This window comes from Lipophrys pholis (assembly GCF_963383615.2).
Source record: "Lipophrys pholis genome assembly, chromosome: 20".
In the NCBI taxonomy this organism is placed as follows: domain Eukaryota; kingdom Metazoa; phylum Chordata; class Actinopteri; order Blenniiformes; family Blenniidae; genus Lipophrys; species Lipophrys pholis.
In genome coordinates, this window is record NC_137648.1 from 13,862,635 (window position 1) to 13,876,827 (window position 14,193).

General features: G+C 39.9%; 1 protein-coding gene across 2 annotated transcripts in view; it reads right to left on the reverse strand.

Annotated features, from left to right (window-relative positions):
• Positions 1-3,464: 3,464 nt before the first annotated feature.
• The window catches only part of tmem108 (transmembrane protein 108), a 49,484-nt gene continuing 38,755 nt past the window's right edge, over positions 3,465-14,193 (reverse strand). Inside the window, exons 3-6 of one of the 2 annotated variants that reach the window (XM_080489044.1) lie at positions 8,389-9,594; positions 6,684-6,835; positions 4,460-4,511; positions 3,488-3,814 (exon numbers count right to left, since the gene is read on the reverse strand). In XM_080489044.1, coding sequence (XP_080345170.1) covers positions 4,467-4,511; positions 6,684-6,835; positions 8,389-9,594 — 1,403 coding nt within the window. In that variant the 3' untranslated portion in view covers positions 3,488-3,814; positions 4,460-4,466. Of the gene's footprint in view, positions 3,815-4,459; positions 4,512-6,683; positions 6,836-8,388; positions 9,595-14,193 lie in introns of both variants that reach the window. The other variant, XM_080489043.1, reaches the window with a different exon arrangement.

Sequence of the window (14,193 nt, forward strand, 5' to 3'; positions counted from 1 at the left end):
TTATATTTGCATTTTACGATTTTTTGCAGCTTTAAAATGTATTGTATGTACAAACGTGTCTAAACGTGAGATAACGTACGATGTGACGCATGACGTAGGCTAATAATAATAATAATAATAATAATAATAATAATAATAATAATCATAATCATAATAATCATAATAGTCAAAATAGTAAAAATTAGCAATTACGAATTTAGGAAATTAACCCCTTTAATTACAGTGGGCAAATGAAGAGTAGAAGTACAGAAATGACAATATATTATTATTATTATTATTATTATTATTATTAGAGTTTCAGTCTTCCTTGAGACAGCCACCACTGTTAGAGGGGTCAAACTGCCCTGACCCTGACATTAGATGAGTTTATGGGGCGTCATAACACTGATGAGTAGACGTCTTCAGACGCCAAAAGCTATGGAAGATAACATATGTTATTCTGGTGGACGTTGTTTACATATAAGCTGAAAAAGGACCAGAGATAGCAGAGATAGGAAGAGTTTTGCACAGAGCTGCTGCCTTACTCTCATCCAGCTGGTTTGTTTGTAGTCTCTGCAACTCTAAATAAAACCCTGTGCATCCAAACCCTGACTCCTCATCTTTGGCTCTGTCTCACAAAATTCCACAACAGTTGGGGGTTCTTCAGGGATTCTAAATATAGCAACAACGAGGTAAGTACAAATCTTTTCCTCTTAATATTTAACTTTAGAACGAGTGCCTTACCCATGAACATGTTTGACTAGATTAAAAGAACGGTTTCATCATTGTTTGGAATTTGTTATCAAAGTGAGCAAACTGCTAAATATAAAAAGAGCCCAAGATTGCCCAAAGTTTATTGTATGATTATATATTATTATTATCATATTATTATTTCTGTGTCGTTTAATATGAAAACTGTGAATTATTTCACTCATTTACCTCTATTACTGCTGCTGCTGTTGCTGCTACTACTACTACTTTTACTACTATGTTTATTCAATGACAACCAACAGCAAATGTGTAAAAATGTTACGTTATTCTTAATTTTCTCTGTCCAGACAGTAATTGTAACTTGCTCAGTGTTTTATTATTGATGTGCGTCTTATCAAAACATCATGTTTTCATGTCGATTTAACCTTGTAACACAACAACGAAAGCCATGTACATAAAATAAATTGATATTTGGCCGAAAGTGTTCAGTGGGTATGAAAAAAGTCTCCCAGGTTTTACTTTAGGATTCCTCCATCCATCAGAATATAAACAAAACACTAATCAAGAGATGACTCTACAAATACTAATAGATGGATGAATCAACAACTACTTATATGGTCATTACCTTCCAACAACACATGGTTAATCAGAAACTGCTTAAAACGTGATGCCTGGGTAACCCCCCCCCCCCCCCCCAAAAAAACATACATTTGTTAATAAAAGTTTCACAAATCAGTTTCTTTTTCTCCGACTTAAACATGCCCAGAAATCTGTGAATACTGCAGATTACATTGAACCTCTCCTCAGCAGGGAGGCTAGCTGGTAAACAGATTATTGGCATCAGATTCAGAGCCAGAGGTCACTTGACCAGAGGTTGCACTGGGCCACAAAGAGAAAATTCCAGCTTACTGGATCAATGGATGTGCTGTGCTCAGCCAGACTGTTTACACTGCTTTGTCATGAAGTGAACCAGTAGGCTACTTGTGATATCGAGCTCACACAAAGTGATGTTTGACATTACCGTGTTGGACCTTGTGTCCTTAATTCATCTGGTTTCTGAGGAATGAAGCAGGCAAACACAAAAGTCCATGTTTTTTTTTTTTTCTTTTGTTTTATTGCTCAGCAGTAAAAAGTACAGTGTATACTACAGTACAAAAAATAACACTGCTCCACCGTGCCACTGAACATATTGTAAAATATCCACTTTTTTTTTTTTTTTTTTTGAGCGTGCAAAACAACAAGCCCAGCTGTGAGCATCCAATGCAGCAAATATCAATATGTTTAACTGTGTTATACAGCATCACTCTGTGATTCCTGAACAACATCTCACAATGCAGGAAACCTTTAGCGACAACAGAGGCAGGCAGCATTGATTATTCGATAAAACTGCAGCGACGCAAAGTAAAACAGATGACGGAAGGACCACAGCTTCAGTGATAAAAAAATAATAATAAAAAGATTAAAACACACTTTTTGATTTTAATCTGCCTCTGTATGTGCTCACAGTAAATATAGCCAGCGTACAGTTATTTGTCTCAGTGTTTTTATTTGCCAAGATTTTTGACGGCCTCTAACACTAACTTTTACAATCATTCAGCACTTCAACAAGCACAGTAATGGATGCACATGTTACTTATGTAGGGCGACACAGGACCGAGGTCGGTTTAATTAGTGAGAAGCTCCTTCTCACACTGGGATGTGACTGGACCAGTAGCAAATCCACGGACACACACACACACACACACACAGACACGCATGCGCACACACAGAGAACAGGTGTACTGAGCTTAATGTGGTGCAAAGTCTTGTTTGACTTTTAAAAATAACTGCAGTATTTGGTTCAAGGGGTGACATTTATCAAGTTATTGGTACACACACGTAGACCAATAAATGGCTCACAGAAGGAATTAAGACATCTACGTGGTCCCTCTTCAGAGAAGCTGGTGACACATGGGGGGGGGGGGGGGGGGGGGGAGCCAGTGTAAGCCTGATTTTTAAAAAATAAAAATAATAATAGTAAAAAACTAAATTAATAATAATAATTTAAATTTACTGGATGTTTTGAGAATAAACCCCAAAATCAGATGAATAAAATCTCAGCCCATATTTATCAATTTATATAGAAACCAATAACAATTAATGGATTAATCAACAATTTATAAAATATGAGCGATCGCAAGATTTTGAAGAGGAGAAATTGTTGACAGTTCCTCTAATATAATGCACACACTTTGTATTTACCCTGCACAGTGATTACATTCCTTCTGTTTATTGACGATCATTAGTGTGAGACAAAGCGTGTGTGGTCTCAGTTGGTAGAGTGGTTGTCTCTCAGTCGGAGGGTTGCAGGTTCAATTCGATATCTCTCGGTATTCACATGCCAAAGGGTCCTTGAGCAAGACACTGAACCCCAAACTGCTACCCATGGAGGAATTGAATCCACTTACATTTTCAACCGCACCTTTTGGAGAATTATTTTGTTTATTCCAATAAAGTGTGATAAACATGGGCCCTGATTTCTCATACAGTATCATATCTAAGGTTTTCAGTCCCCCAAAAACATGTTCAAGTTCAACAGGCTATAAGTATTTTAAGATTGATTAAAAAGAAAAATATAATTGCAAAGGACAGCTTTTATGTTTTCATAGCACATTTTCTCTCTCTAAAAGCAGATTTCATGTGGCGACATCCAGAGTTTACTCACCATCAAGCCACTGTAATGAAACAAATCCACATATACTCTGTATTTTATAAAGACAATAAAAACTTTTATCACAATTAAGCCTTTTTTTTTTTTGTAGAAAATGTACATCAGAAAAATATGCAGGTGCATCCCCATAGTAAATAGTGTTTACGTCGCTCTTCTTTCAGGTTGCTCTTTGTGTTTGTAATATACCGTATAAAGTCAAAGTCTCTGAATATTTACCACATATATATATAAAATAGACAACAACAGGAGAAAGGGGTTGGAGAGGAGAATCCAGCAGTGCATCTTTTTTTTCTGTCTCTATATGGCAGAAGCTTTGTCTCTGTTGATGAAGAGGGTCTCCTGGCAGAAAGGGTTAACCAGGACCACGCTGCTGCCGCTGTAGTCGCCATTAGGGGGTAGACAGGTGTCTTGCTCCTATTCAAGCAAAAGACAAAGCAAGAAATGAGCACGGATGCATTAAGTGTTGAACAGTAGATGTAAGTCATGATTTAAACTCTGGGGCTCACAATTAGGGGACACACCGCAGTCTACTGTATCTAACACACTCTACAGTTTAGTGTGGGAGGAGCAGAGTAAAATATAGGTTTGGTACAGCACAGGGCTTTTGAAAAGATGGTGAACAAAAGATAACTGACAGATCTAGACGAGTAGAGATACAAAGGGAGGCGGAGGGGCAGATGTAAGAGCTTCAAGAGCAGACATAAAAAAAAAAAGAGAGGCGCGACCTCTCAGAAGAAGTTAGTGCAGGGATTAAATACACGAGCAGGTGGTGGAGGAGGGTGGATGTAGTAAAGGTTGTTGATGGTGAGTCAGCAGTAATGAGACGGTGCCGGAGGAGGGAGGGAGGCGCGAGAAACAAAATGATTTAACGGCACGAGCGAGGCCATTTTATCAGCCAGATCCAAACAAATCAAACCAACGCCCTCATTTCGGCTCCATGATTATCTGTCCACTAGACCTACGGTAGTATTAGCTACAGCACCACAAATGTTTCATTGTGAGGCTTCTGCTCTACACAGGCAGGTGAAACAGGGGGGGGGGGGGGATAAAAACAAACACCTTCGTATCACCAAGGGCATCCTACACATGTTCCAACCTCAGCTTCCCTCTCCTGACACCTCGACAGGCGGCACAGGGAGGCAAGATGAGCAGGGAAATAACATGCAGAAGACATGCAATGAAACAGTTAATAATGAACATCAACAGATAAATTAATAAAAACATGCAAAAAGAGCAGCAATGAAACACAAAATGATGTATTTGAGAACAGATGGGATTTTGCAGTTAAAACGTCCTGTTGTACACCATCATTTCCAACAGATGGCACTGTCATGCACCGAAAAACAGATGTTACACATGATATCTTTCAACTGAAGCAGAACATTACAGCCTGAAGGTGTTGAATGAGGTGAAGATGTGATGAATATGTTTTTTTTTTTGTGTAGGTGCATTTCATTTGTGTGAACCCCCCCCCCCCCCCCCCCCACACACACACACACATTTATTAGTTTTCATGCTTTTGGACACTATCGACTTGAATTCACTGTGTCAGGATATTCTTTTTGAGAATCTTCAGCTGCAATAGAATCTCTGCCAAGGCGTGAAGTTTTTAAAGTTTTATTATGTTTATGTCCAGATTTTGCAGAGAAATGAAAATATTGTTACTTAAAAGTGACACACAAGGAGACAACAAAACTATTTTTGAAAGGTTTCTATAGTTTGTCTCCAACACAATTTATTTTAGGAAAGAAATGTCAAAAGTTTCCAAATGATGAATATAATAGTAGCTTGGTTTAAATATTTTACATCAACATAAACACGGTATGACTTAACCCAAATACAGACGTTAATGCACAATACTACACATTGTGGTAATAGGACAGGGTAAAACATTTCCACTCCACTATAAAGCTACCCAATGGCTCAATGGGCAAGTAAGAGGGAAAGGTATTAGGAAAGTATGTTGAATGTTTAAACTTTAAGAAAGCTTAATAATTCAAAAAAGCTGCCAAATTAGTACAAACCTACATGGAAAATTAGAGGGAGATGCATGTTTTTAACCTGAAGGGACCACAACACCAGATATGACCAATGTATGTGTGCTGTTTGACAGTGATATGTTCCATTAAAATAATAATAGAAAAAATCCCCAAAACAAGTCTCTCAGTCATTCTTTTCAAAAATATAGATACATTATTTTAGTTTGGTAACTTGGTGGATGAAAGTTAAACAAATCGAGGCCGCGAAGGCGTATATAAACTGCTAGTCTACAACTTTAATATGCAAAGTGTTGACGGAGTTAGACACATATTTGTATCCAAGCACCCGGAGGAGATAAGACAAAACTCCAGCAGCTCCTTCACACAGTACAGTAATGGGCCCACTAGGGTCTGAAAGGTTTCCAGTCAAGTTGTCTTCGTGATACTGCGGCGCGTGATACAGAGGACGTTGAATCTGATTTACAAAATCTGTAATGAGAGATAATATTACTCCAGCTGTAGCATCTCTTCACCGGCTGCTTGTAGTTTATTTAGCTTTTGAGGCACTTCATCATTATGCACCCTCATACCTGTCAAACCAGACTCTCAGGCCCTCTCGAGCCGTTCTGCTCAACATACTGAAAATGAAATATAATAATTTTGGTGAAACTGTGGTTTGTTTTCATGCTTCAGTTGCTCATTACATCTACACATGGGTTATCTCCACTGACTTCATATTTCAGCTGGTCAAATGATATAGTATAATTCAAATAGGAATGTAATATAATCAGTTTTGCGGTAGGTTATTTAATCTCTTTCTGACTACCTGCTTGTATGTTGCTTTATTCTGTGTGGTGTTTTACCTTCCTTCAGAACCTGACTAAAATAAAGTTGTAGCTGTAACTGAGTAATAATGCCAAATTAACTCATCATTGAGAATAATGACTCCCTACAGTATCACAGATTACCAGATTTGGTCGCTGGTGTCCTCTGAATATTAATGCCCAGGAAATATTCACAGTGAAAAACCTGTCTCGCAGTCGCCGCTTTAATAGATTCTCCGAGGGGGAAACTCTTATTTGGCTTGTTCCAAATTGCATCCCCATAAATCGCAGTAATACGGCGTCATGCTTCAGCAGGCCTGAAGGCTTGCTGACAGCGGAGAGCGGACGTGGCTCCTCTCGCTGTCTCCATACTCGTTGAAAGCATTCTGCTGACTGATAGTGAGACACCGAGTCGACGCGACGCCACTTTAACAGCGTGCAGTAACGCAGTCACAGTCGCAGTGTGTCGGCGGGCCGTACCTCGCTCTCCAGAGTGTGTATCTCTCTGGGCAGCTCCACAGCGTGCCGGCTGAAGTAGTCCATGGTGATGGCGTTGTTCCAGTAGCTGAGGTTGTTCTCCTGACTCGAACTTTTCTTCTTCCTCCTCATACAACACACAGTCAACAGCACAGCTGTAGCGGGCAGAGGCAGGAGAAGAAAACGAGGCTTAGTACAAAAACTGGAAGAGTTCGGCCTTCAAAAAGCCTCTGAAAGCACCCACACAAGCTGCACAGGTAGAGGCTGTCATGTTTCAGGACAACATGCCAATGGTAATATAAATTGGAGCTGAAAGGGCAAGAAAGAAAATCCACTCTGAAATACTGTTAGAAATTGCTTTTGGTTGGGAGTCATGTAGTAATTTTGAGCTCAGCTGTCAGTTTCTCAGTCACAAATGGTGCAAGCAGCTTTTCAGGAATGAAAAATGCATTAAAAATGTATTATTGAATGTGAAGACTTTTTTTGTCTTCCCCTATCTTCAGCACAGCAAAAGGCAAAAAAAAAGAAGAAGAAGTAGATTTTGCTTTGGGTGCAATGTCTGCTCGACTACGAAAACTGTCCTGTCTCTGAATTAATTCAACAAGATTAGCCCTGAAGGCTTTCTGGATGCTGTCAGATGGCATTCTGGGAAAATTAGGAGATCACAGACTGCAGCAAACAGACCAGCAGAGTCGAAAATCAAAATTTAAACAGAAACGATCTATAAAATAGCTCATGATATATATAGCCTGCCTGTTATATATTAGTGGCAAAATGAGGGGAAATTCTTCTATATTAGGTTTATTAGGTTTTACAATTAAAGGAATTGCTTGTTAATAAATGATAAACTGATTTTAACCAAATATTACAGAACTTTTACTTTATTGTTAGAGTGAATGCATATTTAAACAATATCTAATATTGTTTTATAAGGGAAACTATAATATAATAGCAACATATACTACTAGTAGTTATCCAACAAACAATAAGAAGTTTATAAAGCATAATGAATAGCGGGACTGGTTATTGTAGAGGCTACACTATTATTCATATGCTGTAGCTCCTCGGTGTGTCACGAACACTTCTTATATCTTATTTGAATCATTTTAAATTCGCCAAACTAATACCAAAATACCTAAATATATAGAATTTATAATATATGATCCATTTTCCACATTATTTTTGTTGAGATTAACATTGGTTTTAAATCATGATGGTCAGTTTATAGATTTATAGATGAAAAGATAAAAATAACACTATAATATTTGTTCAAAAAGTAATCTAAAGCCATCCTCCAATCAACTGAGTATAAAAATAAGGAAGATGAAAATATTCAATATATATGGTATTTGTGACCGATAATACGTGATATGCTGAAATACAAGCAAAAACAAAGAAAATGATGTTATATCCTCTAAAGAGAGAAGCAAAGAACCTTTGAAAACCATCAAATATAACCGTCATGGGTTTGTACACATAATTATAAAAGACAAGTTGTGACGTTATTTATCTTACTGAATATATAAACTGAGGCAGCGTTGACCTGAAGGGTAAGAAAGTGAGCTTGTGATTGGAAGTTTGCTCGTTCCAATTGAACTCCACATTTATAACTGCTGTGAGTCCTTGAAAAAAACCTTTACCGCTAAACTTTCCAGGCTGCCCCAGGAAGGGCATGAGGCATAAAACATGAGCCAAATCTAATACTTACAACACGAGGACACCGGCACGCTGATGGCCAGCACGATCCACACAATGTCCATCCGGCTCAAGCAGATGGTCATGCGGGAAGGCGGAGGTTCGACTGTGGGGCCCGAGCTGTTGCCAGGAGTCCAGGGGTCTTGGGTGGTGGCGGGCACCTGTCTGTTCAGGAAGTTCCCGCTCGCGGTGGAGAGGTTCTCTGAGCTATTTCCCTGCTCCTCCTTGACCGAGCTGCTGTTGGGGAGCAGCCCTCCCTGTGCAGTTACATTCCCCAGCCAGTGTCCCGCGGGCGGAGCGTCCGTGCCATTACCGTGGACAGTGACACCCTCCCCGGTGGTATTTGGAGAGTGGTTGATAGAGGAGGCTGTTAGATTCACTGATTCGAGGCTGGCTTCAGTGGACAGGGTTGTGGCGGATGCAGTGGTGGTCAGATTCTCCAGCGGGCTCTCAACGGGAGCAACAAACGCACCCTTCGGCTCCACCACCAGCTCCTCAGTGGGGGGCTCGTTTGCCGCGTGCACCTCCCGCAGGCTGATGGTGTGGTGTGCAGCCGGCTCCGGGGGTCTTACGACACGCTCCCTGAGTTTCAGGCCTCGCGCAGCATCAACACCCACTAAAGAGGTGGAGAGGAAGGGGAGGTCAGTGGGTTGCTTACTCAGCGTCTGAGGCTCTATGTGGTGTGCATCAGGTGTGTCCCCTCTATCGGATCCAGCCTTGGATGTCAGATCCAGGAGGTTTGGAGCCGCTGTAGCAGCAAACCCGACGTCCATATTAGGGGTCACGGCCCTGCTGCTGCTGATCTGCTTCGTGCTGACAGTAGTGGGGTTGTGGAGTTGAGGTACCCTGCCAGGTTTGTGCATGACTATGTCAGAGCTGGTCTCTGGTGGCTGATCCATGTGGCTGTCAGCGCTCACAGTATCTCTGTCATGAGTGGGAGGATCCTCGTGAGCGAGGCTAAAAGGTTGGGTGCTGCGGTGCAAGGCCAAAGAGGGGACGAGGGCGACAGTGGGAAGGACGATGTTTGATGGTCGAGCATCTTTGGATGACCACTCTCCACTGCTGGAGCCTTCCTGAGGCCAATCCTGGGTGGAGGGTTTGGGGGGAGACAGGAGATGGCTGGTTGCCATGGAGACGGAGTCCCGGGATGTCTGGTGGAGGTACAGCTCCTGTGCTGATGACACCAGTCCTACTGGCAGTGCTAGGATTGCTAGAACACCTGCAGGGAAAGCAAGAGATGTTATCATTACACAAACAAAATATTCAGAGCTTCTATTGCTAGGAACAGGGGAATACTATTTAAATATAATGTAAGCACCATTGCCATGTGGAGGATAATTTAGCCCTTAGTACACTGTACAATCAATCATCTCCAGAAAGGCTGAAAATACAATAATTTGACCATTTCGTGGGTTAGGGTTTTTTTTTTTGTTTTTTTTTCAGATTTACATTTTTTTTTTCATGTTTTTGTAAGATATCCAAATAAAAGAAATATTGAGAGGGTAAAACATTATAATTTTTAAAAAAACATATTTTCATGACTAACTTTTCAAAATGACAGACACTAGTGTTAACAGTGTTTGGGATCAATAGACGAGTAGAAGTCTTTGTTGACCTGAGGTAGTTAAAAGCATTTATTTTGAAACTTTCGGTTGTCATTTATGCTACACCATTAGTTTTGCACTATATGTTTTAATGTGTTTTCTTCAAAATAAAACAACACATGTATGTACTATTAAAAATATTCCATATGTTTTTCGAAAAATCATGTTTTCATCTCAACAATGAAATATTACGCTGAGAAAAAGGTATGAAAAGCCATTGCACCTCCTCTCAAACTTGCTGACCCTCCCATGCTGGCCTGAAATTGGTGCCAGTGCCCTTCTCCATGCTGATTGTTAGCTGACAAAGGTTTCTGTCTACCTCATGCTCATGCAAAGGTAAATGCATTAGGCTGTAATTATTATTTTAAGAGGAATAACGTATGAAAAATGAGTCATGCTGCACGACTTGTTCCCAGGCAGGAGTGAAATGAACAAGAGATCACGGATAAACAGTGTCAACAAAAAGAAATTGTGAAATTATGAAAGCCATCAATGTAATCGTTCTCCAAGCACTGTTGTGCATTATGTCGAGAATACATTTTAGCTGTTGAAACACAATCAGAAAATTGTTTCTCCATTAAATGATTGGTTCAGGGATGCAAGTTTGAGTCATACTACTTCATCTTTCACAGCAGATCGTCAAAGAATTCTCTCCCATTTATTTATTTTTTTATTTTTAATATTGAAAGCTTTTAGTGGTGCTTACCGGTGAGGCAGCCTTGAGGATTCAGCATGAGAGATAGTGGTGCTTTCTAAGGAGCTGAAACCAATTATAAACTAATTATTTTGGAAGAAACATAACCAAGAGTTGTCACTGTGTCATATAAATATAGCTTATTTGGAAGCGCTGGATGAGTCTTTTTCGCCCACAGCAGTTATCAGCAATAGAAAGGCCATTGTGCTAAAGAAACACTTCTTTTATACTTTTTACCTGTGGAGCGTCAGATATAGGAAATCACTCTGAAACGCGTTTGTGCAGTGTTCAAATATTTGGGGTTAACCGAAGTCATTGTGGTAATTTCCTTCCAAATCATTAACATAATAAAGACTTTGATAAATCAATCCATCCATCCATCAAAAAAAAAATTTTTCTGGCTGTCAGTGTTCAGCACTGTTCTATATCACCAGATGAGATGAGCTACTGTGGTATATAAAAGGCTATATAAAAAAATTCACTTCTTAAGAAAAAAAAAAAAACATTTCTGTCTTTCTGACTTTCTTTAAGTGTTTAAGTTCAAAATGATGTGAACTTTCATTCATGGTAACCTAAATTTATGGGCATGACTCATTTCGCATAGTCTCCATTTTCAGGACTGTTTGCCTTAGAGCTTCTGTCAAGCATGTTGCTGTGCCCCGATGAGAGTGTGGCCCAGCAGCTGAAGTTGTGCAGCCTTGTCTTTCATTCATCGCTCCTTTGAGCCTTTAATCTACTAACTCACTGCGTTTGTCACTCATTGGCTTTAACCAGACTGCTTTATTAACTGCATTATTCACTAGGCAAGTTCCACTGTGTGTAACCAGGCATGGATGGAGTGGCAGCTGGAAGTGAGACGATGCTCAAGCAGAGTGACAGTGACTGTGTCGCTGTGCAGAATCGCTTCAAAAAGGCTCATGAAGCTCTCTGCTGATGTAACAGAATAGCAAGCTATTACTTTTTTCTCCAGATGACACAGTGCCAAAGTAATGTAATTTTCTTACACGAGCAGGTTCAATCAATTTGCTGTTGTATCTATCAAGAGGGCATGTCAGAAGAATCTGTCAACCAATTGTCTCAAACAAATAATCAATTCTAAATGCATTTGCAAACTGAGAAAAGCAAAAAGGTTTAAACGAGAGACTAAATGACACATGAAGCATATTCTGAATGCAGTAGTTAGACACATGACAATCTTAGAGATTTAATTGCCTACTGAGCATGTTAAAACCATCACAGACGGCCTGAGACTCGTCGTCTCTTTTTCTCAACAGCATGAGGAGCTGTGTAGTGACAAGCCATTAACAGGTGCCTGAGGGGACTATTGGTCCTATTATGTTATCCAGACAGCAAGAAAGTCATAGATGGTGCAACACAAGAGGGCTTATTAATTTCCCCTTTGCTCCCTCCTCTCCATCTTTTACGGACACTTTTAAACAAAGCGGATATGAGGCATTAGTGGCGCTCCTTAAGCGAAAGGCTTCACATAGTACAACCTGCAACCAACACGCCTATTGCAATGATTTAAAATTGAAGTTTCATTTGTGTGCATTTGATTGATTACATATATTTCACCAGACTATAAAATAATCTTATCTTAATAAGTTCACATTTCTTTTTGGCACATGAACACGTCTGAGAAGGAAACACCTCAGACAACTCATTGTCAATCGACTGGATAGTGTTGATTTCAGCTAACTAAACCCACCATGACGGGGAGCATGCCCTGATTGGTGCATACTTTGTTAGGGCAGCAGCATACTGTTGCTATAGTGTCTTAAAATAAAGTGTATGTCACCCAGAGCATTGCTGCAGCTCAGTGGTATGAAGCAAAGGGTATGAAGGGATGAACTGTCGCACTTCATTGTTAGTTTTGGCCTTTAAATGTTATTTGGTGACAATATTAAAAACTGCAGAACATTGCTATTTCTATCCTTTGTTAACGCTCCCTAAAAATGTTTTCACTGTTCTGTGAGGATCCCAACTAATTTATTAAAGAAAGACAGTGTGTGCTCTTTACAAGCCACAAAAAATATGCATATTGTTGTGAGCTTAAACAAACTATTTTTAGAAGTATTACCAAGGAAAAGCATTTATCGGCACTAAGAAGCAGCATCCCTGCAGACACTTTTATGGATGGGAAACTTGCCTGTGACAAAGATAAACCCCAGAGTGGTGGCAAAAATAAAAACGGGCAGAGATGAAATGCAAAGAAAAAAAACAAAACGGGCAGAGGTGAGTATTCAGCGAAGAAGAAAGCACAGGCAGAGCTTTCAGGGGGAGAATTAGAGGCTGTAGTCAAGACTCTATTATGGTGGCATTTATAACCTCCCTGCACACAAGATTCAGAAAACACAGGGGCTGATCCCACCAGTGTGACCTAGATGCTATGGCCATTATTTAAATACACCCCATTCAGTAGCTATGGAAACCAAGTTTTCATTTCCAGGAGGGGCAGAGGAGAAAGAAAGAAAAAGAGGTGAGAAAAGAACGTGGCTGAGACGTAAAAAAGGAGAAACAGATGGAAGAAATATGGGATTTCTTTGTTCACCTCTTTGTTCTCGCGGGGAACAGCACCACCACCCCAGCAATGACTATTTAAACTCTTAATCATTAATCATATTCCACCATACTCGATCATTCAGACTTCCATGATAGAAGGTCCAGGCCCTGTCTTCCATTAACCGAGTCTGTCATGTCTGTAATCCACAGAGCCCACTCCAGACCCATATCTGTGCAGACAACACACATGGCCACTGTTGATTTATGGCTACTCAATGTTTCCTGCAATAATCCTTGAAGCAGGAGAGTTAAACATAGTCACATCCGACGCGTCAAAAGGATTTAGGCCTTTGTTGATCTTGGATAATGGGAATCTTAGACACAAAAGGAGGGAGAGGCACACAATAAGCAGATCTGAGTTGTTGCATTAAAAAGCATGCATTCACTTCTTCTTAGCTTTAAAGCTAAACGTAACAAATGAAATTCAAATGGACAACAAAGGCCATTGAAGAGTATTAAATTCATTATGATATTGGCTGGCTTAAGTCATGCTTTCAGTTTGTAATAAAAACCTGCCTATCTGTCAATCTGGCAACTTGACACTGTGTTGCTAATAAATAAAACATCACCCAGACTCCTGTCACAAACAATGGATTATGAAGAGTGGGCAGGATTGATTTGCACATGTGATCAAAAGCCCAGCGCGACATGAAGGAGGTCGTCTTTTAACTGTGGTAGAAATACAGCAACTGGCTGGACCATAAAAGAAAACAACAACAAAAAACAATCATCTCCTTTTGATTTCATGCAGCTCGAGACTTCATGAGACAATAAAAGTTCTGCAAAGGAAATTAAACTTCTTAAATGGTTTGTGTCCATCTAAATCAGTGGTGATTACATGGAAACCCTTTGTTTGCTATTAAAAAAACCTAAACAAAACCAACTACATTGTTTATGGTAAATGACCAGAAAGACGGCATATACTGATCCCAAGTATTAGGGGTCCACTGGTTTGTAT